We start from the raw sequence: 21,675 nt of genomic DNA, 5'->3' as shown, positions 1-21,675 counted from the left end.
GTATGAGCTGCTAAAAGTCCATCCCGCGTCACATGAGATTTTCTGAGGAGCGGCTGGAGTGAATTGTGATTCGCTGCATCTTGACCCCAGTCGCGTTTTCTCGTGTCCAAGCGCCTGTCAATGGAGCGCATTGAACTCTACCAAAGTTCGTGACCCATTCCATTGTTGCTCCAAAGTACAGCCAGGAGGTCGTTAATACCGCGAGAGAGTCACTCGTTCGAAACATCAGGTTCATCAACCTCAATCAGTAGCTTCAAGCGCTTCCAGCGCTTCCAGCGCTTCCAGTGCAATTGCGCCCACGACCGCACCACCCATTCATCATGTGGCCCTTCTCAAGCTCAGGCACAGACAGCGCACCGAAGCTCGTGATGGCGCCCGCGACCGAACAACAAGTCCAGCTCCTCCCAGCAACAGGACAAGCCCCCCGCACCGCACAATCGCAATACACCACACCACCGCCCTCGAACCCTCGCGCAGCGCCCTCCTCCGCACCACACGACCCCGACTTCTACGCCGCGCATCCCCACCTCACGCCTCCCTCGGCCTCCACACCCACATCCACATCCACACCGGACACAACCCCCACGCCCTCTCCTCAAGCAGAGGAATTCGACCCCACCCTCCCCCGCAGCATGTCCTGCCGCGCCGCCTTCGACAGCGCCTTCTACTGCTCCTCCCTGGGCGGGCACTTCAACGACATCTACCGGTACGGGCAACTGCGCTCATGCAGCGAGCACTGGAATGATTTCTGGTTCTGCATGAGGACGAAGAACAGCTACTCGGGCCCGGAGGTCAAGGAGAGGTTGATTCAGGAGCGGTATGCGGAGAAGGAGAGACTGTTGAAGGAGAGGCCGAATAGTGAGGATGTGTGGAGACGGAGGGGGCCGGGGGAGGAGGTTAGGGAGCCTTTTGCGTTGGCGGGGAAGGAGTAGGATGGGAGCGGTGTATGATATGGGATCGGAGATGGAGATGTAAGATACAGTAGGACCACATGGGATGGCAACAGACAAAAACTCGGTACTGAGTGCCAGTGGACAGAGATCTGGTGACACTTTGTAGTCACGCCTGTGACAAACTAGATTTGTTAAATATCTGGAGAGTGATAAGATTTTACGATGCCTACATGCTTCTGCAGATTCTTAGACAGGATGTAGTCGATTCATCCTCAAACGCGCACATTGCCTCTCACGCAAAGGGTTGCTACAACTTATTCAAATCCAGCATCGACAGGATGGAAAGGCGCTGTGATGGCTACAAGATAATCACAAAGCCGTCGAATGCAACCGCCGTCGACGCCTCGTAAGCAAAATATCAAAACATTGTAGGTAGGTGGTCAGTAGAAAAGCATAAATGCAAGAGAGAGCAGACATCACAAGCAAAAGGAACAGATGTTGAAGTTATTAAGTGGATTCTACTCGGGATATATCCTCACATGCATTCCACCACCAAACTTTTCCAGTCATTATCGTAACTCGTCTGATGCAAAAGAAACCGTGAAAGAGCCTTCATGGCCATGAACTCCGAAGACCGCCTAAAAGAAGAAGTCTATGCTCAGAAGAAAGGAGACAAAAGAAGACGACTCAAGGGAGCGATCCGCTTAGTCGACCTCCTCAACGGTGGGGCCGTCATCGCCGCCAGCGCCGGGAGCGGCACCGCCGGGAGCACCACCGGGCATACCGCCGGGCATGCCACCCTCACCACCAGCACCGTAGAACTTCATCATGATAGGGTTGGCGACACCCTCAAGCTCCTTCTGCTGGGATTCGTACTCATCCTTGGTAGCGGTCTGGTTGTCGTCCAACCAAGCAACGGTCTTGTCGATCTCGGCCTTGAGCTTCTCCTTGTCGCCGGCATCAAGCTTCTCGTCGACCTTGGAGTCGGAGAGAGTGTTGCGGAGGGAGTAAGCGTAGGACTCGAGGGCGTTCTTAGCGGAGATACGGGAAGCCTCGGCCTCATCCTCAGCCTTGTACTTCTCGGCCTCAGCAAGCATGCGCTCGATTTCGTCCTTGGAGAGACGGCCTTTATCGTTGGTGATGACGATCTTGTTGGTCTTTCCGGTACCCTTCTCGAGAGCGGAGACGTTCATGATACCGTTGGCATCAACATCGAAGGTGACCTCGATCTGAGGGACACCACGGGGCGCAGGTGGGATACCAGTGAGCTCGAACTTGCCGAGCAAGTTGTTGTCCTTTGTGCGAGCACGCTCACCCTCGTAGACCTGGATGAGCACACCAGGCTGGTTGTCGCTGAAGGTGGAGAAGACCTCGGACTTCTTGGTGGGAATGGTGGTGTTGCGCTTGATGAGAGCAGTCATGACACCACCAGCAGTCTCGATACCGAGAGACAGCGGCGAAACGTCGAGCAGGAGGATCTCGTTGGTAGACTTGGAGGATGTATCACCAGACAGGATAGCGGCCTGGACGGCGGCACCGTAGGCAACAGCCTCATCGGGGTTGATAGACTTGTTGGGCTCCTTGCCGTTGAAGAAGTCGGAGACCATCTTCTGGACCTTGGGGATACGGGTGGAACCACCAACGAGAACGATCTCGTGAACGGAGGACTTGTCGATCTTAGCATCGCGGAGGACACGCTCGACGGGCTCCATAGTGGAGCGGAAGAGGTCCTGGCAGAGCTCCTCGAAACGAGCACGGGTGATCGAGGTGTAGAAATCGATACCCTCGAACAGGGAGTCGATCTCGATGGAGGTCTGAGCAGAGGAAGAAAGGGTGCGCTTGGCACGCTCGCAAGCGGTGCGGAGACGACGGAGAGCACGAGCGTTGGAGGTTAAGTCCTAGCGTGGAGTTAGTCAATGAACTTTTGGATTTGAAAATGGAGGAGTAGTTACCTTCTTGTGCTTTCGCTTGAACTCATTGGTGAAGTGGTTGACGAGACGGTTGTCGAAGTCCTCACCACCCAAGTGAGTGTCACCGGCGGTGGACTTGACCTCGAAGATACCCTCCTCAATGGTCAAGAGGGAGACATCGAATGTACCACCACCCAAATCGAAGATGAGGACGTTGCGCTCACCCTCAGTCTTCTTGTCAAGACCGTAGGCGATGGCAGCGGCTGTGGGCTCGTTGATGATACGGAGGACGTTGAGGCCAGCAATGAGACCAGCATCCTTGGTAGCCTGACGTTGCGAGTCGTTGAAGTAGGCAGGGACTGTGACGACGGCGTTGTTGACGGTGCCACCGAGGTAGGACTCAGCGGTTTCCCTCATCTTGACGAGGACCATGGAGGAGATCTCCTCGGGTGTGAAGGTCTTCTCCTCGCCCTTGAACTCGACCTGGATGACAGGCTTGCCCGCCTTCTCGACAACCTTGAAGGGGAAGTGCTTCATATCGGCCTGAACCTCAGCATCGGCAAACTTGCGGCCAATAAGGCGCTTTGCGTCGAAGACTGTGTTGATAGGGTTCATAGCGACCTGGTTCTTCGCGGAGTCACCAATGAGGCGCTCTGTGTCGGTGAAGGCAACGAACGAGGGTGTTGTGCGGTTACCCTGGTCATTGGCAATGATTTCGATGCGGTCGTCACGGAAAATACCGACGCAAGAGTACGTGGTTCCGAGATCAATACCTGAAAGAATGTTAGCTGCTATTCAAAAAACTGTTGGCAAAAGGTATACGAACCGATAGCAGACATGATTGCGGTTGTGTGTAATGTGGGGTATCAAAGAAAAGAAACGCTGTTGAGTGCTCACAAGTCGGTGACTTGATTGAAGTGAGTCTTTGCTGTGGTGTTTGATAGTTGTTCTGAAGAAGTGGAAGAGCAACGGCGGGGTGGGCTTTTAAAAGCGGTGGGCAAGACAGATTTTTGTTAGAGAAGCGCGTGGAAACTCGCAGAACAAGAACACCACGGAAGCTTCTGGTTGGCGCGCACCCGCCGCGACCCACATCGAAACGCTGCCTGATTGTTGCTGGAGGCACTTAGCCTCGTCTCCTTCACACTAAAGGCGATTGCGGGCAGTTGCGCCGCTTTCGAGTCCTGTTGAAGCTTCCTGTGCATTCTTTCTGCTGCCATTCTTCTGCGGCAGCTCTGCGGTTGCTATGACGAAGTTTTACCCCACTATGTTCGTGCGCGGCCTAGTGAGAAGACCAGCCCCACGTCGCCACTTCACCAGATCTTTGACAGAAGTTGGTTGAAGAAAGCAACATCAAGCAACTTCGAGAACATCGTCGAGGGCGTCTCGTACGATCCTTGCGAATACCTACACGCTGTCGAAACAGCTAGCGTGCCTGCGAGGCTTCGATAATGGATTCAGCCTTGCGGCCTGACAGAGCACCGCCACAGAGACTGATTGTGGTTGACGTTTGCAGGCAAGCAGGTGTCCCTCGAAACACGAGCAAACACATTGGCCCCTTGTCGCAGAAAGTCACTGGCTCTGATGCTCGATTTCCGGTGTACAGTCTGGAGGTCTTCGGCAGATCTTAGACATTTGTCTGTTGTAGGTAAAACCATTTATAGCCCTTTGAGTGATTATCAATGTGCAACTTGACGTCCAGTCTACTGTGACTGTCTTCCAATATCTGAGAATTGTGGCCAAACAAACATCCATCAAATGCACGAGCAAGCAATACTGGGACAGCTGCATATTGATTGTCGGGTAGCCCCGTTGGCGACGGCGAGGCGTTGAAAACTTTACGATCAGCAATGCAACAGGTCGGTGACTACAAGTCACTCCAAGTTACGATCGGACTACCTCGTATGGGCTCAAGAGTGGGCTTATGGGATTTGAGCGCCTTGTTCATGGTCGCATACCTGCACTGGGTCTCCACACCTGAGTCTTAATTGCAATTGTGAGAGCGCTGATTGTGGTATGCAATGCTTGCTCCAGTTTCTACCGAGTACCTCCAGGGTAATGCGTCAAGCAGACTGCTTCGATGTGGTTCAGGTACTACAGCTCTGTACGCGTACAGCCTATCATGTAAGATTCATGCTGTTAAGGGCTTGGAGGTATAAGAATGTGCTTGAAAGGGGTCGGCACTAAGACAGGTCGACGTGACGGTGCAAGATTGTGACAGCAACAATCAACGATGATCACGAATCGGGGCGCACCGAAGACATCCAGCCTGCGCCTTCGTGTCAGTAAACTTTGGTGCACACTGCAGGGTATATATGTGCCTGATGTAGAAAGACTTGGCATCTCTCTCAAGAAACAAGTGTATCTTTGGGCCGACGTTTAATTCGGTCATTGACATGTGAGGGCTCGCATGTCAATATGACGTCCGACTTTGATTTGTGGCATGGTACGCAGATGTCTGGGTTTCATGGTCGTTCATTTGTGTGGAAGTGCTTTGTGGTGTTGCTCATTTGAACATTCAAAGTGGCTCTTCAAACCATATAAAAATTCAGATGGTCACAACAACAGATCCAATCAAGGAGAAAACCACAATGTCGATGGCACTCATTTAGAGCTACCACACGATAGATTCTGCTGCTATTTGAGACTATGTACATTTGTGAGTGCATTATTTTGAGCTTGCTGAGCATGGGCTTGGCACAGAGTGACAAAAAGGTGAAGCCTTTCACCTGATCGAACATGGAAGTGTACGCCCTTTATCTCAAGAAGAAAGTTTGTACTCCATTCAATGTTGCTATGTAACTTTTTGATGGACTAAGTTCTGTAAAAAAAAAAGTATTTGGAGTTTGAAGGAGATAAGGTGTACAGAAATGCCCATGCGCGAGCTGTGGTTCATCGCTGCATTTTGCAAACACATGTTCGGCGCAGACACATACCTATCTCGGGGAGGGTCACACTCGAGCCGCGCACTCAACGCAGATTCTGTGATAAACAAATGGGCCAACCTTGCGTAAATTTCCGCAGCTGGCGAAGCTTGACACGTGCATGACGTCAGATCGATTTGCGGGGATGAGAGCTCAATAGCTTGGTTGACAAGCTTGCCAGCCGCAGCTCGGAAGCTACAACAGACCTCCTCTTTTCCTGCTGTAGCGTTCAGTATCAATTCTTTGTCTCCTTCGTACCTTATAATATACCCAATTTCATCACAATGATTCGCAACGGTGCTACACGATTTGCGAGGTCGATGACCGCGCCCGCTGCGCGTCCATTCGCGTTAGCTCCACAGGCGGCCCCTGCGCATCAGTGGACAACACAGTTTGGATCTCTGGCTTCGCAGAGGCCACGGACATCGCAACTGGCACGCATAACGCCAATTAAGACTACAATTGCCCGCCGAAATATCACAAAAGAGCAACAGAAGGCCGAAGAGCGATATGCACATGAGAAGCTTGTACCTACACCAGAGACTGTCTCTACGACCAGCTCGATTCACCCATTCTTGTCTGAACAACAAACCCCTTCTCCTGAACCGGACGTTGATATGATGAAGGATGTGAAGAGCGATATGGTAAGTTGAAGATGCCGACGCCGCCTGGATGCTGCTGACCTTCCCAGGAAACTATTCGCGAAACCTTCAGCCTAAGAGAGGTGCCCAAAGAGGCCTACTACATGGGTCTCGCAGGCACAATTCCTTACCTCGGTACCTCGCTTGCTACTGTACTCTGCGCATACGAGATCAACCACTCTGTTGGAGGACAAGGCGTGATCCTTTCAGAGCACACAGCAACACACCTGCTTCACCTCCTCGAGCCTATTCAAATTGGTTACGGAGCCAGCGTATGACCATCGTTGTTTCACGATCTCAAAGAGCATTGCTGATACCTTACAGATCATCTCGTTCTTGGGCGCAATCCACTGGGGTCTGGAATGGGCCAAGTATGGAGGAGTGCACGGTTACCCTCGCTATGCTATTGGTGTCTTCGCTCCGATCGCTGGCTGGAGTGCGACCGTCATGCCTGTTGAGTACGCTCTGATTACTCAGTTCATGAGCTTCGTTGGTCTCTACTTTGTCGACACTCGTGCTGCTCTTAAGGGCTGGACACCCCCATGGTGTAAGTACACCCTGTCCGAGGCATTCAACTCACAGCTGCTGACTCAATTGCCATCACAGACCGTGAATACCGATTCATCCTGACCTTCATCGTCGGTGCCAGTATCGTGATCAGTCTAATCGGCCGTGGTGAGGTTTCTTCGAAGGTGGGGAGGATGCCGGGTGCTGCCGACCGCATTAAGGCACTCCGTGAGGGATCTCAAGACCAGCTTGCGGAGGAAGAAGAGGCCAGAATTGCTGCCAAGAAGGATGCAGCGGCCAGCGACGACAGGGATAAGCACTGAGTTCTGGGGATCGGCAGGATCCATTGTATTTGGGGGCACGGGGGTAGCATGTGACGAAAGCTTTCTGAGTCCTCGGCGGGACCATGCGACACACGCGGGCGTAATTGGACATGTATGGTTATACCTCGAGCTTTGACAGTAATTGCACGCCTGTTTCTAGTTAACAAGTGCCGTTACCGACGTTCCGAGCATGGGGTTTGAGGCTCTGCGATTGATAATGCCATTAAGTTTGGTTGTGGAGTGCGCGTGTTGATCGACCCACTGTATTGATATCACAATGATCAAGACGCGCGGATGGATTGCCTAGCTGCAAGTTTAGGCCCAGTTAGCAGGCGCAACAATCGACGATTGATGCTTGGAACAGACGAGAAGTCGCGAAGGACGGTTTACCCTTGTTAGCTTGCTTGAGGCTGAGATTTCAAGCATCCACCTGACGTTCCGCTCCCACGAATTGTTTCCCCTCATAGCTCAGGTCCCCCGCTTTCTCTACACCAACCCCTCATCGTCATAAGCCCACGCGCATTATCGTTGTCGCGTGCCGATTTGACTCCGAATACTTTGCGCGCCGTATGATGATCTCTTTGCCTTCATCTTGCACTGTCTTGTACTACTTTTTCTCAAGCCCTTAAATATTCCTACACCATAGCTCGGTGTTCTTTCGCGCGAACGGCGTCCCTCCTCGCGCATTTACGGCACAACCACCTCGGAACTTCAACAACCAATTGTACGCGACGCGCATACCGGAAAATCTCTAGTGCAAGCGGAAGAATTAGGTACTCCCCACTGCAATACAAAGCAGCAATTTACAAACGCCAAATTTCTACAACAACTATGGCGATTCAAGAGATCTCTGCGAAGAGCGCTGAGCCGCAGCCGGTGCCCAAGGAGCAGGTGACAGATGATTCACAAGAGCAGCTTCTCGACGAGGAGAAGCTCGGGAAAGTGTTCATTGGTTCAATCGATCAGGGAACCACAAGTACAAGATTCATTATCTTTGATGGCATGGGCGAGGTGAGTTTGTTGTTGCATGCGCCTAGAACAGCTGTGACTGACTTGCCGGTAGCCCGTTGCGCAACATCAGATCGAGTTCACTCAACATTACCCACAGTCGGGATGGCACGAGCATGATCCCTATGAGCTCGTCAGCTCTGTTGAGACATGTATAGAGAAGGCCACTGGCATCTTCGAGGACATGAACTACGACATCTCAGACATCAAAGCTATAGGAATCACCAACCAGCGTGAAACCACTGTCGTATGGGACACCAATACTGGTGAGCCACTTTACAACGCAATCGCATGGCCCGACACAAGAACCAAGGGGTTGGTGCGAGAGCTCAAGAACAGGGAAGGAGCGGACGAACTGCTTGGGTTGACTGGACTGCCGCTGTCTACATACCCAGCCTCGGTAAAGCTTGTTTGGCTCATCGACCATGTCGAGGAGGTCCGCAAAGCTTATGAGGAAGGTCGCTTATCGTTCGGTACTGTTGACACCTGGATTCTGTACAATCTGAACGGTGGAAAGGAGCGCGACATCCACGTCACGGACTGCACAAATGCATCGCGAACTATGTTCATGAACCTGCACACGGTACAATATGACGACAAACTTTTGGACTTCTTCAAGCTCGATCGCAAGAAGCTGAACCTGCCCAAGATTGTCCCATCGTCTTCCCCCGATGCTTTCGGTTCCCTCGCAAGAGGTATTCTTAAGGGTGTACGGATAGCTGGTTGTCTTGGTGACCAGTCGTCCGCATTGGTCGGCCAGCAAGGATTCACGCCTGGATCCGCGAAGAATACATATGGAACTGGTTGTTTCTTGCTGTACAATGTCGGTGAGAAGCCTGTCATCTCGAAACATGGCCTGCTCGCAACAATTGCATACGACTTCGGCGGAAAGCGCAAGCCTGTGTACGCCCTCGAGGGAAGTATAGCTGTCGCTGGTTCTGGTGTCAAGTTCCTGATGAACAACATGGGTTTCATCACACATTCGCACAAGATCAGTGACCTTGCAGCGAGTGTCGAGGACAATGGAGGCTGCGTTTTCGTTACAGCTTTCTCCGGCCTCTTCGCGCCCTACTGGATCGACGACGCGAAGGGCACAATTTTTGGTATCACACAGTTCACAGAGCAGGGTCACATTGCGCGAGCGACCCTCGAGGCCACATGCTTCCAGACCAAGGCCATTCTCGATGCCATGGAGCTGGACTCTGGGCATAAGCTTAACATGCTGGCTGTTGACGGTGGTATGAGTAACAGCAACCTCTGCATGCAGGTCAGTGCACCCATGACATCACAACGAGAGCTGAGCGCTAACTTTGTCCCCACAGACACAAGCGAACATCATCGGTATCCCAGTCGACCGCCCCGCTATGCGCGAAACCACAGCGCTCGGTGCCGCCATCGCGGCTGGCTTCGCAGTTGACGTATGGAAAGAGTTTGACGAGCTGAAGGAGATCAACCAGAAGGACCGCATGGTCTTCGAGCCCAACGTCAGCCAGGAGGAAGGTGCGAAGATGTTCAAGAAGTGGTAAGTTCGAGAAATCTGTTGCGTATGCCGGACAGAGCTAACGTTCTTTTCAGGGACCGTGCTGTACAGATGTGCAGAGGTTGGCTCGATGCCGACGAGGCTAACGGCGAGTTCTCGTAGTTTGTACATAGTTGAGCGCACTCATATATCCCAACGCATATTCTTATACCGTACACGATCGCTCAAGCATTGCTAAGACTCAGGAATATTAATCAAATCCCAGGTGCACATCTGGTCGTTGTCCCACACGAATTCGAAGCGAACAGCAGAGGCAATAACGGTACGAAAACGTTCGGTTTTCGAGATGCATCAACACCCAATGAGAGATTTGAGCAGCGCGAAGACGTGCAGGTCCGACAGCTTGCAGGCTCTTAAATAGCAGAAAGAGCCGGATGCAACCGCGCGTAGTCTAAGAATATGGGAGGCATTCTAGGCAAAACCAGAAGCTGCTTGCAAACCGATAAGGCTTAGAGGACTCCAACAACTTCTGCAGGTGAGTGCCCTTTTCCATGGACACTGCAGAGGGCAGGCGCACTTAACGGCTTGCATGCAGCGACAAGCAGTCCCAAGCACCCAGTGCAGCAACGACCGAGCCCAAGAAGTCCAATTCTGCGATACAAGATGAAGTCGAAGATGGCGCTGAAGATACACTCGACACGTCAGACATCAGGCCACCTGTCGCTCCCGGCAACGAACCCATTGTTTGATGCACGGTAGGCTCGCAATTGCTGAACAAGGTAAGCCCGCCGTGCCCGTTAAATTCAACAAGAATCACTTGAACATGCACGACAGCGCTCTGGTCAAGCCTTGGAGAGACCATGGTGATTAGATAGGCGTCTTTTGCGCCTTTCCAACTGCGGCTGAGTCCAGCTCAGTCCAGCTCTTATACGGCTCGATGTACGATGTCTCCAACCCATCAATTGCTCATCTCCTTATGAAGCTCGCTTTATATACCCGGGAAAAGGGACAGTGCACGGCTTACATCCAAAATATTTCCCTAAGGAGGCTGGATCGGAACAATTATCGCGAGTGTGGCGTGAACCAATGGAAGACGCCTCAGATATGCCTACCGAAATACCACAAGTCCTATTGGGAGGAGGTCAGCTGGGAAGCTTATGACCAACTCTCAGCGCCTTTCATGCTCTTGGTCGGCGTTTGGTCTCAGGACGTCTTCGCCGAGTTGGTCAAAGATGGGAGAATCTTTGCCACCGAGATCGCGGTACTGTGAGCGCCTACTAGACGACCCATTGGGTACTTCGAGTACACAATAACAGGCAACCTGAAAGGGGTGGTGCTGGTGGTGAACCACCCTGAAGCCTATGCCTGCTACCGCACTCGTGACGAGACTTCGCTGCCTTTGAGGCTGCACCTGGCAGCATTTCGGGAACGATTCTTCGACTTGGTCTTGATATATATGATTGACTCGTTTCCTCAGCCAGCATTTTTGTCCTCTGGCGCAATATTCCGCGATTTCAGGGCCGGGATCTTTGCGCCACCCAGTCTGTCCCGTGGCATTGTGTGAGAACTCATGAGTGAGTAAACTCGCTACCAAAGAATGTTCCACATTGTTGGCAAAGTGTCTTCAACTCTAGGTGGTTGGCAGTTTGTAGTGTGCGGGCCTTACCTAGTTACTGGAGGATCTGAGTACATTTGAGGCACAAAAAGATAGGGAATAGCTGACTGAAAGGTATAGACCAAAATGCAATAGCAAATCGTGGTAGAACATCGGCACAAAAGAGCTCAGCTGACCAGCTTTGAGGAGTAGGGGCCCAAAAAGTGTGGGGATCTGAGGGATGATGGGGTACATGAGGGGACATGTACCGATTCCGGGCAGCTATCGTAGACCCTGGAGATGTTCAGTAGGGTAGAGCAATTCAGTCGCCGACAAAGCGATGAGGCCTTTCTAGGTCTCCTGTGTGGTTTTGGCAGCTCTTTACTCAAGAAGCTGCTTCCTACTTGCTAGAGCATTGCGCAAGCTGGATATCGAAAAGGCCACATCGTGCGTGGATTCAGCATGCTCGATTTGGAGGAATGCAGTTCTGTCAAGTTGCTGTATTCATAAGGCGGCAACCAAACTGCATTGTTCCTTATCGTTTGATTGTTCTTGGAGAGAACCATGTGAATCAATGAAAAGTGGATGAAGAACGAAGGTGGTGAAGGTGGATGGCGTCAACGTCGGCGCACGGACTTGCCTCGGCCGGACTTTACAGCGGTGATGCTTACTACCTTCGTGATGCCTGCTGGAGCTTGATAGAAGCCACTCGAAGGCGACTTGCCTTTCACAGTCGCTCTTCCCGTCCTCCTTTTCACCACGGAGCCTTCCACTGATTCACCCATGCTGCAACCCGCAACCTTGACGTGTCGATAGCGCTCGGCTGGACCTCGAGTCCGCATCTACACATTCACCACGACTGCACATCATCAAGCCCATACAGTCTACAGACTGGAGGGCTCGCTTACCAACATTATCATAAATTGACCGTCGCTTGCTGAACTCACCCTTGGTTTCAGTATCGCCATCGACTGCCCGCATTCACAGACCCCGCCACCATGTTCACGAGCTTCACCGGCAACACACGGCGGCCACGTCAGGTCAATCTCTCAGGTCGTAAGACGAACCCGTTTGGTACACCTGGCACCGGCGCTGGATCGCAAGCCGCCCTGGACCGAGCGCAGCAAGAGCGCGCGCAGCGACAACGAGAGCGAGACACACTCAATGCGGCGAAGAAGATACAGAGAGTTTGGAGGGGCCATGCAAGCAGACGAAGGGTTGCCGACCAATTACGGAAAGAGTGGGACGCCGTGGAGGAGAAAGATTGCGATGTCGCCTCATCTTCGTTATACGATGGCGAGAGGGCTGCCTTGTCGCAGTTGCAACGGCTCCTGCGATTCGCGTCTACGCGGAATGAGCAAGATCTAGAACGAATACGACACTACGGCGACCGACTGCAATTGACGGTAGAACTGGAGGGCCAAGTCCAAGACTCATCGTGGCCATCGGCATATCTGAAGTTGGAGAAGTTGCTGCTGGCAGCTTTGCAGCGGAAGAACAAGGGCCCAATATCTTGGTGGTATAAGCCGCACGCAAACCTCGTCTCCATACTGCAGTTCGTTGCAGGACAAATTCCCGCCGAGACGTCTCAGCATGCAAAGTTCTACTACCACACCCTCGCCGAAACCGTATCGAAGCTCGCACCAACTCTGGCAGACTCGTCAAAGGTTGGAGATGTACAAGATAGCCATGCAGAAGCCATCAACTGGAGATCTTGGGAGGTCCTTCTTCATACAATTCTCGTGCCACTCAAAGCGGTGACCGGGTACACACTGGATGCATACGAAGCTTTCGGTCACATCTTCATGACCCTTCCGCTGCTGAGCTCTGACTCGACTTCGCCTTTCATACGCAGGTTCAGAGATTCTCTCGCTGAGTCCATTAATTACAAACTACTCGCCAGTGCACTAGCCACATCGTTCAAGGACCCAGGTCTACAAACACTCCGCCAGCTGAAGAGCTCCACTAGCCGGCTACGGTTGCTTGGGCTGTTCATCTACCTCCATCGATACGCGCACAACTTCAATTCGCCAGAGGCCTATGCCATATACCAAGACTTTGTTACAGTAGTATCTCTGCTGTTGAATTCGCTTCCAGTTAGTATCCTTGGCGACGAAGACTCCGTCATAGACCTCACAGACGAAGACGACTTGGCTGTGGACAAAGTCACACAATTTTTGAAAGAGCAAGTGCAGTCATTAGTCAACCAAGAAGGAATTGGGAGTCTTCTGGCTGGGTCGTCGCAGGCTTCTGGAACTTCAGAAGACGAAAAGATCGAAGAGGCAAGGCAGCTGGCAAATTATGCTCTCGCATTGCTTCGCTTCTTCCCTAGAAGAGGTGATGAGATACGTATGTGGCTGTACATTGGCCCTTCAGACAAGAAGGACGGTGGACGGAAGTCGCCGGCAATCAAATACTTCTGGGAGGCTTCAAAGCGTTCATCGGTGTTTGCGACCATCTTCCGCGACTCACGCGCAGCAATTGAGCTTTTGAAGACGAAGACGTCAGACTCCAGCGCATCAGGCTTGACGCAGCATGGTTTCTGGCAACCAGCGCAACAAGAGATCAACCGCGAAGCAGCCATTGCCGATGAGTGGAGAGTGATACTCGTTTTCCTTGAGTTGTATACTTTCGTATTGAAAGTTACGGATGACGAGGAGTTCTTCTCTGCGGGACAACAAGACAGTTTCACAAGCCAAGGCCGTGACAGTGGTCTCCCCCTGTCCGAAGTAAAGGACCTGACGACGTTTCTGAAGAACCTGGGGTTTACCCTTTACTTCAACGCAGCGGATATCACTCCAACAGAGGAGCGCGCAACTACGAGTACCGGCCTCAACTTCTACAACCATCAGGTTGTGGAGAGTCAGGCCACTAAGGAAGCCCAAGAACCTTCTGTTGGTGGTGTCGCAGGTCTCAGTCTCGACTATGTCAAAGGCCTGGTCACTGGGCTCCTGCGCATGGTGTACGAGAGAGACTCACGACGCACATTCCTACCCGCTGACCATTGGCTGATGACTTCACGCTTTGACATGACTGGCTTCATTCCAGCTGTGGTGGAGGAGGAAGAGTCACGGCACAAGATCCAGGACGAAGATGCCGACGACGTGGACGAGGAGGAAGAGGATTTCGACGACACACCGCAACTGATCGGTACGAGCCGAGTACAACAGCAGCGTAGGTTGGAGAGGTTACAACGGCAGCAGCGCAAGGCTTCACGGAGAAGGTATCTGCAGGCTGTCGCACCGCGTCTGGAGATCTTGCAGAACATGCCATTCTTCATCCCGTTCACAACCCGAGTGAAGATCTTCCGCGAATTCGTACACCTTGACATGACCAAGCGTAGGAACACCGCCGATCCTGAAGCTTGGCGGGCAAGGATCATGTTCGGTGGCGGGCCGGGTGACAAGCACTCTGCAAGAATTCGCCGCGACAATGAGTTCGAGGACGCCTACGAGCAGTTCTACTCGTTAGGGCAAGGACTGAAAGAGCCTATACAGATCACCTTCGTCGACCAATTTGACGCACCTGAGGCTGGTATCGATGGCGGCGGTGTGACGAAAGAGTTTCTAACCAGCGTCACGAATCGCGCTTTCATGCCTACAGACTCTGTCGATATGTTTGTCGAGAACGATCAGCACCTTCTCTATCCAAATCCTGCAGCAGTTGAAGAGCATAAGGAGCAGTTGAAGCAATTTGGATTACGTGAGAACTCGCCAGAGTTCCGACTACAGATCACTGAACTACTTCATCGATACGAGTTTCTAGGCCGAATCATCGGTAAATGCTTGTACGAAGGCATCTTGGTGGATGTCAACTTCGCGCCCTTCTTCCTCCGCAAGTGGGCGCTCACAGGAGGCACTGGTTCTGCACCCAATGAATCTGGCTACCGCCCTACACTCAATGACCTCCGTGATCTCGACGAAGAGCTCTACCAAGGCCTCCACAAGCTCAAGACCTACCCCGGCGATGTCGAAGACTTCTCCCTCAATTTCACCGTCACTGATACTGTCGTCACCGACCACACCACCTTCCCCAAGAAAACAAAAGCCATCACCAAAGACCTCAGACCCGGCGGCGCAGACATAGCAGTCACCAACCAAAACCGCCTCGTCTATATCAGCTACATGGCACGCCACCGCCTGCAAAATCAGCCCTACCTGCAAACCACGGCCTTCCTGCGCGGCCTCAGCACCATGATCCAACCCTCCTGGCTCTCCATGTTCAACCACTCAGAACTCCAGACCCTGATCTCAGGTACCCGCACACAAATCGACGTCGAAGACCTGCGCCGCAACACCATCTACGGCGGCACATATGTCATCGGCGACGACGGGCTCGAGCACCCCACCATCCAACTCTTCTGGAAGATTATGAAGGATATCAGCGACGATGAGCGGCGCGCGGTCCTCAAGTTCGTGACCAGTACGCCGCGAGCGCCGCTTCTGGGGTTCAGCACGCTGAACCCGAGGTTCAGTATTAGAGATGGAGGGAGTGATCAGGAGAGGCTGCCGAGTACGAGTACGTGTGTTAATCTGCTCAAGTTGCCGATGTATAGGGATTATGCGGTGCTGAAGGAGAAGCTGCTGTATAGTGTGTTTAGTGGGGCTGGGTTTGATTTGAGCTAGGTGGTGCGTGGGTGGATGACAGAGATACATGGTAGATGAGTGATTGCAATGATGAGTATGAACGTCTGGATATTGTCATTGACCAAAGTGATAATGTTGACGGGGCACGTGATGCAACACTGAGAGTGGTCTTGATGCTAATCACATGTTTGCCACCGCTTGGACGGGGCAAGTGCCTGGGGAGATGCAAGCGCTACCAGGGCTAATGATTCTAAAGTGGCTGTAATGACTGCTAATCCAGTATTGTAGACGCAGTAGATGCAGCTTACCAACCCATGCACACTGTTCGCACAATTGTTATTTGCATCTTGCTCACTGTAACGGCGGGAGCTGCAGAGTCCGAGAAGGAGCAGAGTGTGTTCTTGGGCGTCACGGCGCGCGCGGACGGAGGGCTGGTGTCTACACATGTCTATCTAGTGTATTGGAAACATCTCCAAAAAATGGCCATATTCCCGGTGGTACCCTATATGTTGGTGTGCGGCGCGTACAACGAACCAAGGGACTCCAGTACAATAATCATACTTGAAGAGGTAAATCACAAGCTCGTTGCGACTACTCAATTCCAAATCATGCGCTCTTATATATGCCGATCAGTCATATACGGGTTGCAACAGCTCGCAAGTTTGGGTGCGTTCCAAAAGGCTGGAACGCTTATGGTGCTGCTGCTCTTTTGGGATAGTCATCCTTGATTGGCGCTGACCTTTTGACATCTGGCCTGATTTCAGGAAGCAAACCAGTGGTGATATTTTTGTAGTTGGCCGAGTGGAGATGTAGCATGCACGCCATTAACTGACAGCACACGCCAAGAGAATTCTCCCAGTTGGACGAGCACTGTGTAGCCGATAAGAGAGCACGGTGCCACTAGTGCACCTCGTGAAGAGGAGAGAGCGCATTCCCAACCAGCAACACGGACGTTGCAATCACACACACTGAAGGCTGCAGGGCTACGGTTGCACAAGTTTCGATATGGAATTTCATACACCGCAAATTGAGAAGAGCCCAGAAGCTGTGAGTGGCCTGCCCTTCCGGATCCCATCCACCAATGCCATTGCATCGCAAATGCAACGAGCCGCCCACCAATCACAAAGCCATCATGACCGTTAGTAGTCTCGAGTTTCCCCATTTGTTTGACGTCATATTCGCAAACTTCGGCAAGGGACGAGGCAGTTCGTCGCACCGGTATTCACTAGGTCCAAAGCCTTCGAATTCGTCTCGAAGCTTGTGATTGGTCCGTCGCGGAAGGCCCGGGGAGAAGAACACCAGCTCAGGTAGGAGAAGAGCGTGTCTGCACATAAATGCTGTTCCGACAAACAGAAAGCTAATGGTGGAAAGTGAGGCTCAAACAATGCAGGGACATCGCAGGCTGCCGGAGGGTCAGAGGTTGTCAAAAGTCATCAATCTCCTAAGTTGGTCGCAGCACAACGACGATCGGGCGCACACCTGGCTGGGCGCTGATTGCCAGAGACAAAATTGCCGGATCCTCCAGCCTTGTCTTCAGGCAAAGACAAGGCTTTGGGAAACACTGAATCGGAAACCCCCATGTTCAGGAACGTGTCCCTCCTCTTAAGGACCCGTAGCGGCGATGTGTGTGTGCATCGAGATCGCGGATGCAAGTGGCCCCGCAAGAGCAACTTTTCGCATCGAGGCACCCAACGTCGTCTTAACGTGCCTTCGTGGCCTCCTCCAACGTCCTTTGCCTCCGTTTGCGATTTTGCGTCGGTGAGGACCACTTGAGCGCCCAATTCCCCCAGGACTTCCCGGGATGGCCTTCAGACCGGTCCAGACAACCACGCGACACAGGAACTGTTGCTCACTCGCCCTAGTCTGTGGCTAGACGCTTATCAGACCATTCACAGCAATTCCCACCCAAAACCAAAACATATTGCGGCAGCAGTGACACAACACCAGCCACAATACTCCAGTCTCTCTCGATTTCGCAATACTTTCGTCAAGATTCTTTTGCTTCAGATGGTGGAGGTTCCTCGGCCCCGCCTTTGATTCGATGTTTCCCGCCAACAATCAGCGTGCATCCTTTTTTCCCAGGGCTGATGCAGCTGTATTGCGTTCGAAGCATGCCGCCCCGGCGGAGCGACCAAGTGAGACAGCACCCATCTTCGACGCCGACAATGCCACCAAGGCTCTGGATATCTGGTCCGTCGAGTTTGCAGAGCGCGTCTATCCTGGTCGGACAGATGTCTGGGCTCCAGCAACAATACCAGATCGGCCGTCGATGCAATGTGCGACCGACCAGTACTTGTTCCCTGTCCTAACACGTAACGAGAGGTTACGTCTTACGATGCTATTTTACTATACTCGAGGCGCACTTGAGGACGACGAGCTTCAGTCAAAACTGCAAGAGAAGGTTTACCTGGCGAGGGACACAGTGGGATGGGAGTTCGTCATTGCCGGACTTCTTAATCACAACACATACACCCGTATGGTAACTGTCGGTCTTCCTTTGGCTGTGCTACCCCGCCGTGAAAGCACTTGCGCCCACACAGTCAACCAGCCACCAGGTGTAAGTTGTCATACCGTCCTCACTGATCCACGTTGAGACAATTGCAGGCGATATTCACCCTACTCAATATGACTGACGACTGGCGGTTCCGGGAGTCCCCTCATGTGGAGGTTGGTGGTCTTCGCGCGTACGCTGGTGCCCCTTTGCGATTTGAGACCGAGTTCGGCGAGCATGTTGCGTTTGGATCATTGTGTGTTGCGTCGAATTCAGCACAGGAGCCGCTTCGGAAAGAGCAGCAGAGATCCTTGGCACGCCTGGCGGATTGGATTGTTGCTGACATCGTTCATGCCCACCGAGCCAGACGCCAGAAGGAACGACGCCAAATGCTGGATCGTCTTGCACAGTTGCAGAAGCTACTGGAAACGGACCATAACCTAGAGGAGGCTGTCAAAGATTTGCTTCACGAGATGTATCCAGGGACTCTGGTCAAGATCATGCAAACGCAAGATGACATACTTCACCTTGGGGATGGGACGAGTGTGCCGATAGTGGATATCGAGCATGGATTGTGGGAAGATAGCGACTACTTCAACTACATGATCGAGCACCTCAATCACCAGGAACCGGTAGCACACAGGTCGATACGGACCGTACTTTCGCAGTGCGCAAGCCAACGGATACCGACTTACCTTGTTGTAGGCTCGAAAGATTTCCGGCACGTGTACGACGATATCGACGCATGGTTCATACAGATGTGTGCGACTTCCTTGTGCCGCTACTGGCAGGACCGGGCGCTTAAAGAGGCTATAAGGGCAAAAGAGACGTTCCTTCGTGGAATTACGCATCAGCTTCGAACGCCCATACACGGTATTCTAGGGTCGGTCGATCTTCTTACCGAAGAGTTGAAGTCACGCAACGTAGTCAGCGCGACTGCTGAGTCGACACCTGACGTAACACCCAATGATGAGCATATCAGCCCGCTAGACCCTTACGTATACATCAAGACCATACGGACGTCTGCGCGGGAGCTGATCTCGACCGTCAACAGTCTTATCAAGCTCAACCAATGGGCCGACGTTGCAGAAGCGCAACGAGTTGTCACAACGCACACAATTGAAGAAATCGAGGCGGCACTACTTACCGAGCTCACACTCTGCTTGCCTGATGACGTAACTTTGCGGCCATCCCTCATACTGAACCACCGAGTACCCGACCGCTGCGATACTATATCCTTGGACCTGCGCCTACTCGTCGACTGCATCCAACCTCTCCTGCAGAATGCGATCCAGAACACTGCTGGCGGTGTTGTGGTAGTGACGATCACCGTCACTGAAGACTTTCGCTCGATGGTAGTCGATGTCAAGGATAATGGGTGCGGAATAAAACTGGAAAATCAACGAAGAATCTTCGACGCTTACGAGAAGGTCGACAATCACACCACCGATGCCGGACTTGGTCTGACGTTGGCCGGGAAACTGGCCACCCTGATGAACGGCTATGTCACTTTGGTGTCGTCCGAAGTTGGTAAAGGATCACATTTTCGTGTTGCTTTCAACGATCCCACGTGCGCCTCCTCGCTCTCGCCGAACCGGAGAGAGTTCACACATCTGCCGCATGTGTTCAATAGGCTTCCCGCGGAAGACCTTACATCGCTGCTTGGCAACAATTTTGCAGAATACCTCACCGAGCTAGGATACACAGAATCTCAGAGTCCATCAGAGCCACTACTTATATTGGGCTACACGCGCGACCTTACAAAGCTGTACGAGACTACAAAACAAGTAAGTGACGACCAAGTCGCTATCTGTCTCGTACCTGAGAACGATCTGGTCATCAACTTCGCCGGACAGCGATATCTGCGGGACAGCAACGTCATCTACACGAAGGGTCCGTTCACGTCACGCACCATCGGGGACGTACTTGCAGAAGCCGACGCTGTCTTCGCCGAACATGTGACAGCGAAAGCAACTCAGCCAATCCTGCTCGAAGGCGGCATCTCCCTCGAACCGACTCCACCAGCAACACCCGCATGCAACGCGCTCGAAGACGACCCTAATTTTACAGCCCCCGACCTCATACACCGCAGTTCCATCTTTCCCAAACAAACCGTCGAAGAGGAACTCGCCAAATCCGTCTCCGCCCTGCGCATCGCTCAAAATCCCATCCCCCCTCCACCTCGCTCGAACAAACCAATGACTCTCCTCGTCGACGACAACGCAGTCAATCTACGCCTACTGGCAATGTACTGCAACCGCCGCGGCATCCCATACTGTACTGCCACCGACGGCGCGCAAGCCGTGAAACTCTTCACCGAGCACCGCTCCCCCGCGGACTTGACACCAACACCCTCGCGCACACATCCTTGGCTCCTCGCTAAAGAGACGATCGCTGGATCTTCGATTGCACATCCGCCTACACTCCGGCCGTTCGAGCTTGTGTTAATGGACTTGCAGATGCCTGTCTGCGACGGCATTGGTGCGACGAGTCAGATTCGCGAGCTGGAGAAGGAGTATGGGTGGGATAAGAGCGTCATTTTCATTGTGACGGGGCAGGATAGTCCGAGTGATCGGGCGAATGCGCAGAAGGCGGGGAGTGATGGGTATCTGGTTAAACCGGTGGGACCGAAGGTGCTGGATAGCGGGGTGAAGCAGTGGTTTCCTGACGCGGAGGTTGGGTGATCGGCCAGGATTGCAGGTTCTAGGAGAACACGGTCTAATTGGGAAGAGAGGAAAGCATAACAGGCATTGCATAGCATGGCGAGGCGTTTTGGTGTTTGGAAAACTAGGAAGCGGCATAGGAATATACCCAATAATAATTTCTTCACCCTCCGCACCATCATTCTCAAAACCTCAATATACATCGATTTGGTACATATGTATGTACAGGCTCAGGGAAAGAACCGCTGCGGGCCTAGGCTCAGAGCAGACACGAGAGCGTAGTTCGTCTCGGAGGATTTCGTTACGAAGAGCGATGTTGGGCATACAAAGGCCGTTGCAGCCGGTACGCAAAGACACATACAGAAAATTACTCAACATCACGACCCAAGACGGTTCGGTCCGTTAGACGTACACCATGCTCATGTCCGACGCACACTCTTTTCCTTGTACCGGCACAAAGGAAGCGAAGAGAGCTCACGTCGCTGCTTGAACTCTGGATAGTCGAGCACTGTTAGAGGACGACGCGGACCAGGTCCAGAACACGCAACAACATTGCATTTGACCCCAACCAAAGCGGAAGATTGGGACAGCGTTGAGAGGAAAGCGAACCAGGTTGTGATATTCCTTGGTGAACGAAATGAAAGCAATCACGATTCTT

General features: G+C 52.5%; 5 protein-coding genes across 5 annotated transcripts; 4 read left to right on the top strand and 1 right to left on the bottom strand.

Moving 5' to 3' along the window:
* Positions 1-72: 72 nt before the first annotated feature.
* Positions 73-932, top strand: BU25DRAFT_390639 (uncharacterized protein; the record flags this gene model as incomplete). The annotated part of the gene is made up of 1 exon (XM_033704577.1): positions 73-932. Exon 1 carries the CDS (start codon positions 321-323, stop codon positions 930-932), a length of 612 nt encoding a protein of 203 aa, XP_033562956.1. The 5' UTR covers positions 73-320.
* A 665-nt stretch (positions 933-1,597) lies between these two features.
* BU25DRAFT_420710 (heat shock 70 kDa protein) lies at positions 1,598-3,642 on the bottom strand (the record flags this gene model as incomplete). The annotated part of the gene is made up of 3 exons (XM_033708035.1): positions 1,598-2,791; positions 2,846-3,576; positions 3,630-3,642. The coding sequence occupies 3 exons, from the start codon at positions 3,640-3,642 to the stop codon at positions 1,598-1,600; spliced, it is 1,938 nt and encodes a 645-aa protein (XP_033562955.1).
* A 2,277-nt stretch (positions 3,643-5,919) lies between these two features.
* On the top strand, positions 5,920-7,483 carry BU25DRAFT_409794 (uncharacterized protein). The gene is made up of 4 exons (XM_033706137.1): positions 5,920-6,368; positions 6,416-6,637; positions 6,690-6,912; positions 6,972-7,483. Exons 1-4 carry the CDS (start codon positions 6,009-6,011, stop codon positions 7,193-7,195), a joined length of 1,029 nt encoding a protein of 342 aa, XP_033562954.1. The 5' UTR covers positions 5,920-6,008; the 3' UTR covers positions 7,196-7,483.
* A 201-nt stretch (positions 7,484-7,684) lies between these two features.
* Positions 7,685-9,898, top strand: BU25DRAFT_409793 (glycerol kinase). The gene is made up of 4 exons (XM_033706136.1): positions 7,685-8,206; positions 8,259-9,470; positions 9,526-9,725; positions 9,779-9,898. The coding sequence occupies exons 1-4, from the start codon at positions 8,027-8,029 to the stop codon at positions 9,843-9,845; spliced, it is 1,659 nt and encodes a 552-aa protein (XP_033562953.1). The 5' UTR covers positions 7,685-8,026; the 3' UTR covers positions 9,846-9,898.
* Positions 9,899-11,980: 2,082 nt separating this feature from the next.
* Positions 11,981-21,137, top strand: BU25DRAFT_447744 (uncharacterized protein). Its single transcript, XM_033709554.1, has 7 exons — positions 11,981-15,867; positions 16,152-16,432; positions 16,497-16,529; positions 16,845-16,910; positions 17,367-17,621; positions 17,974-18,420; positions 18,468-21,137. Exons 1-7 carry the CDS (start codon positions 12,276-12,278, stop codon positions 21,036-21,038), a joined length of 7,245 nt encoding a protein of 2,414 aa, XP_033562952.1. The 5' UTR covers positions 11,981-12,275; the 3' UTR covers positions 21,039-21,137.
* The last annotated feature ends 538 nt before the right edge of the window (positions 21,138-21,675 follow it).

This window comes from Macroventuria anomochaeta, assembly GCF_010093625.1.
Source record: "Macroventuria anomochaeta strain CBS 525.71 unplaced genomic scaffold BU25scaffold_12, whole genome shotgun sequence".
In the NCBI taxonomy this organism is placed as follows: Eukaryota; Fungi; Ascomycota; class Dothideomycetes; order Pleosporales; family Didymellaceae; genus Macroventuria; species Macroventuria anomochaeta.
Note: the sequence above shows the minus strand (reverse complement) of the source record. Positions and strands in the feature narration are given on the sequence as shown.

Excerpts from the sequence above, each read along its gene's own strand:
- BU25DRAFT_409794 (XM_033706137.1), top strand. The coding sequence starts at position 6,009 with ATGATTCGCAACGGTGCTACACGATTTGCGAGGTCGATGACCGCGCCC. Across the intron at positions 6,369-6,415 it reads AGGATGTGAAGAGCGATATG|GAAACTATTCGCGAAACCTT; the intron begins GTAAGTTGAAGA and ends TGACCTTCCCAG. Across the intron at positions 6,638-6,689 it reads AAATTGGTTACGGAGCCAGC|ATCATCTCGTTCTTGGGCGC; the intron begins GTATGACCATCG and ends GATACCTTACAG.
- BU25DRAFT_409793 (XM_033706136.1), top strand. The coding sequence starts at position 8,027 with ATGGCGATTCAAGAGATCTCTGCGAAGAGCGCTGAGCCGCAGCCGGTG. Across the intron at positions 9,471-9,525 it reads ACAGCAACCTCTGCATGCAG|ACACAAGCGAACATCATCGG; the intron begins GTCAGTGCACCC and ends TTGTCCCCACAG. Across the intron at positions 9,726-9,778 it reads GCGAAGATGTTCAAGAAGTG|GGACCGTGCTGTACAGATGT; the intron begins GTAAGTTCGAGA and ends CGTTCTTTTCAG.
- BU25DRAFT_447744 (XM_033709554.1), top strand. The coding sequence starts at position 12,276 with ATGTTCACGAGCTTCACCGGCAACACACGGCGGCCACGTCAGGTCAAT. Across the intron at positions 15,868-16,151 it reads GAAGGAGAAGCTGCTGTATA|ACGCAGTAGATGCAGCTTAC; the intron begins GTGTGTTTAGTG and ends CCAGTATTGTAG. Across the intron at positions 16,530-16,844 it reads GCAACAGCTCGCAAGTTTGG|GGCTACGGTTGCACAAGTTT; the intron begins GTGCGTTCCAAA and ends TGAAGGCTGCAG.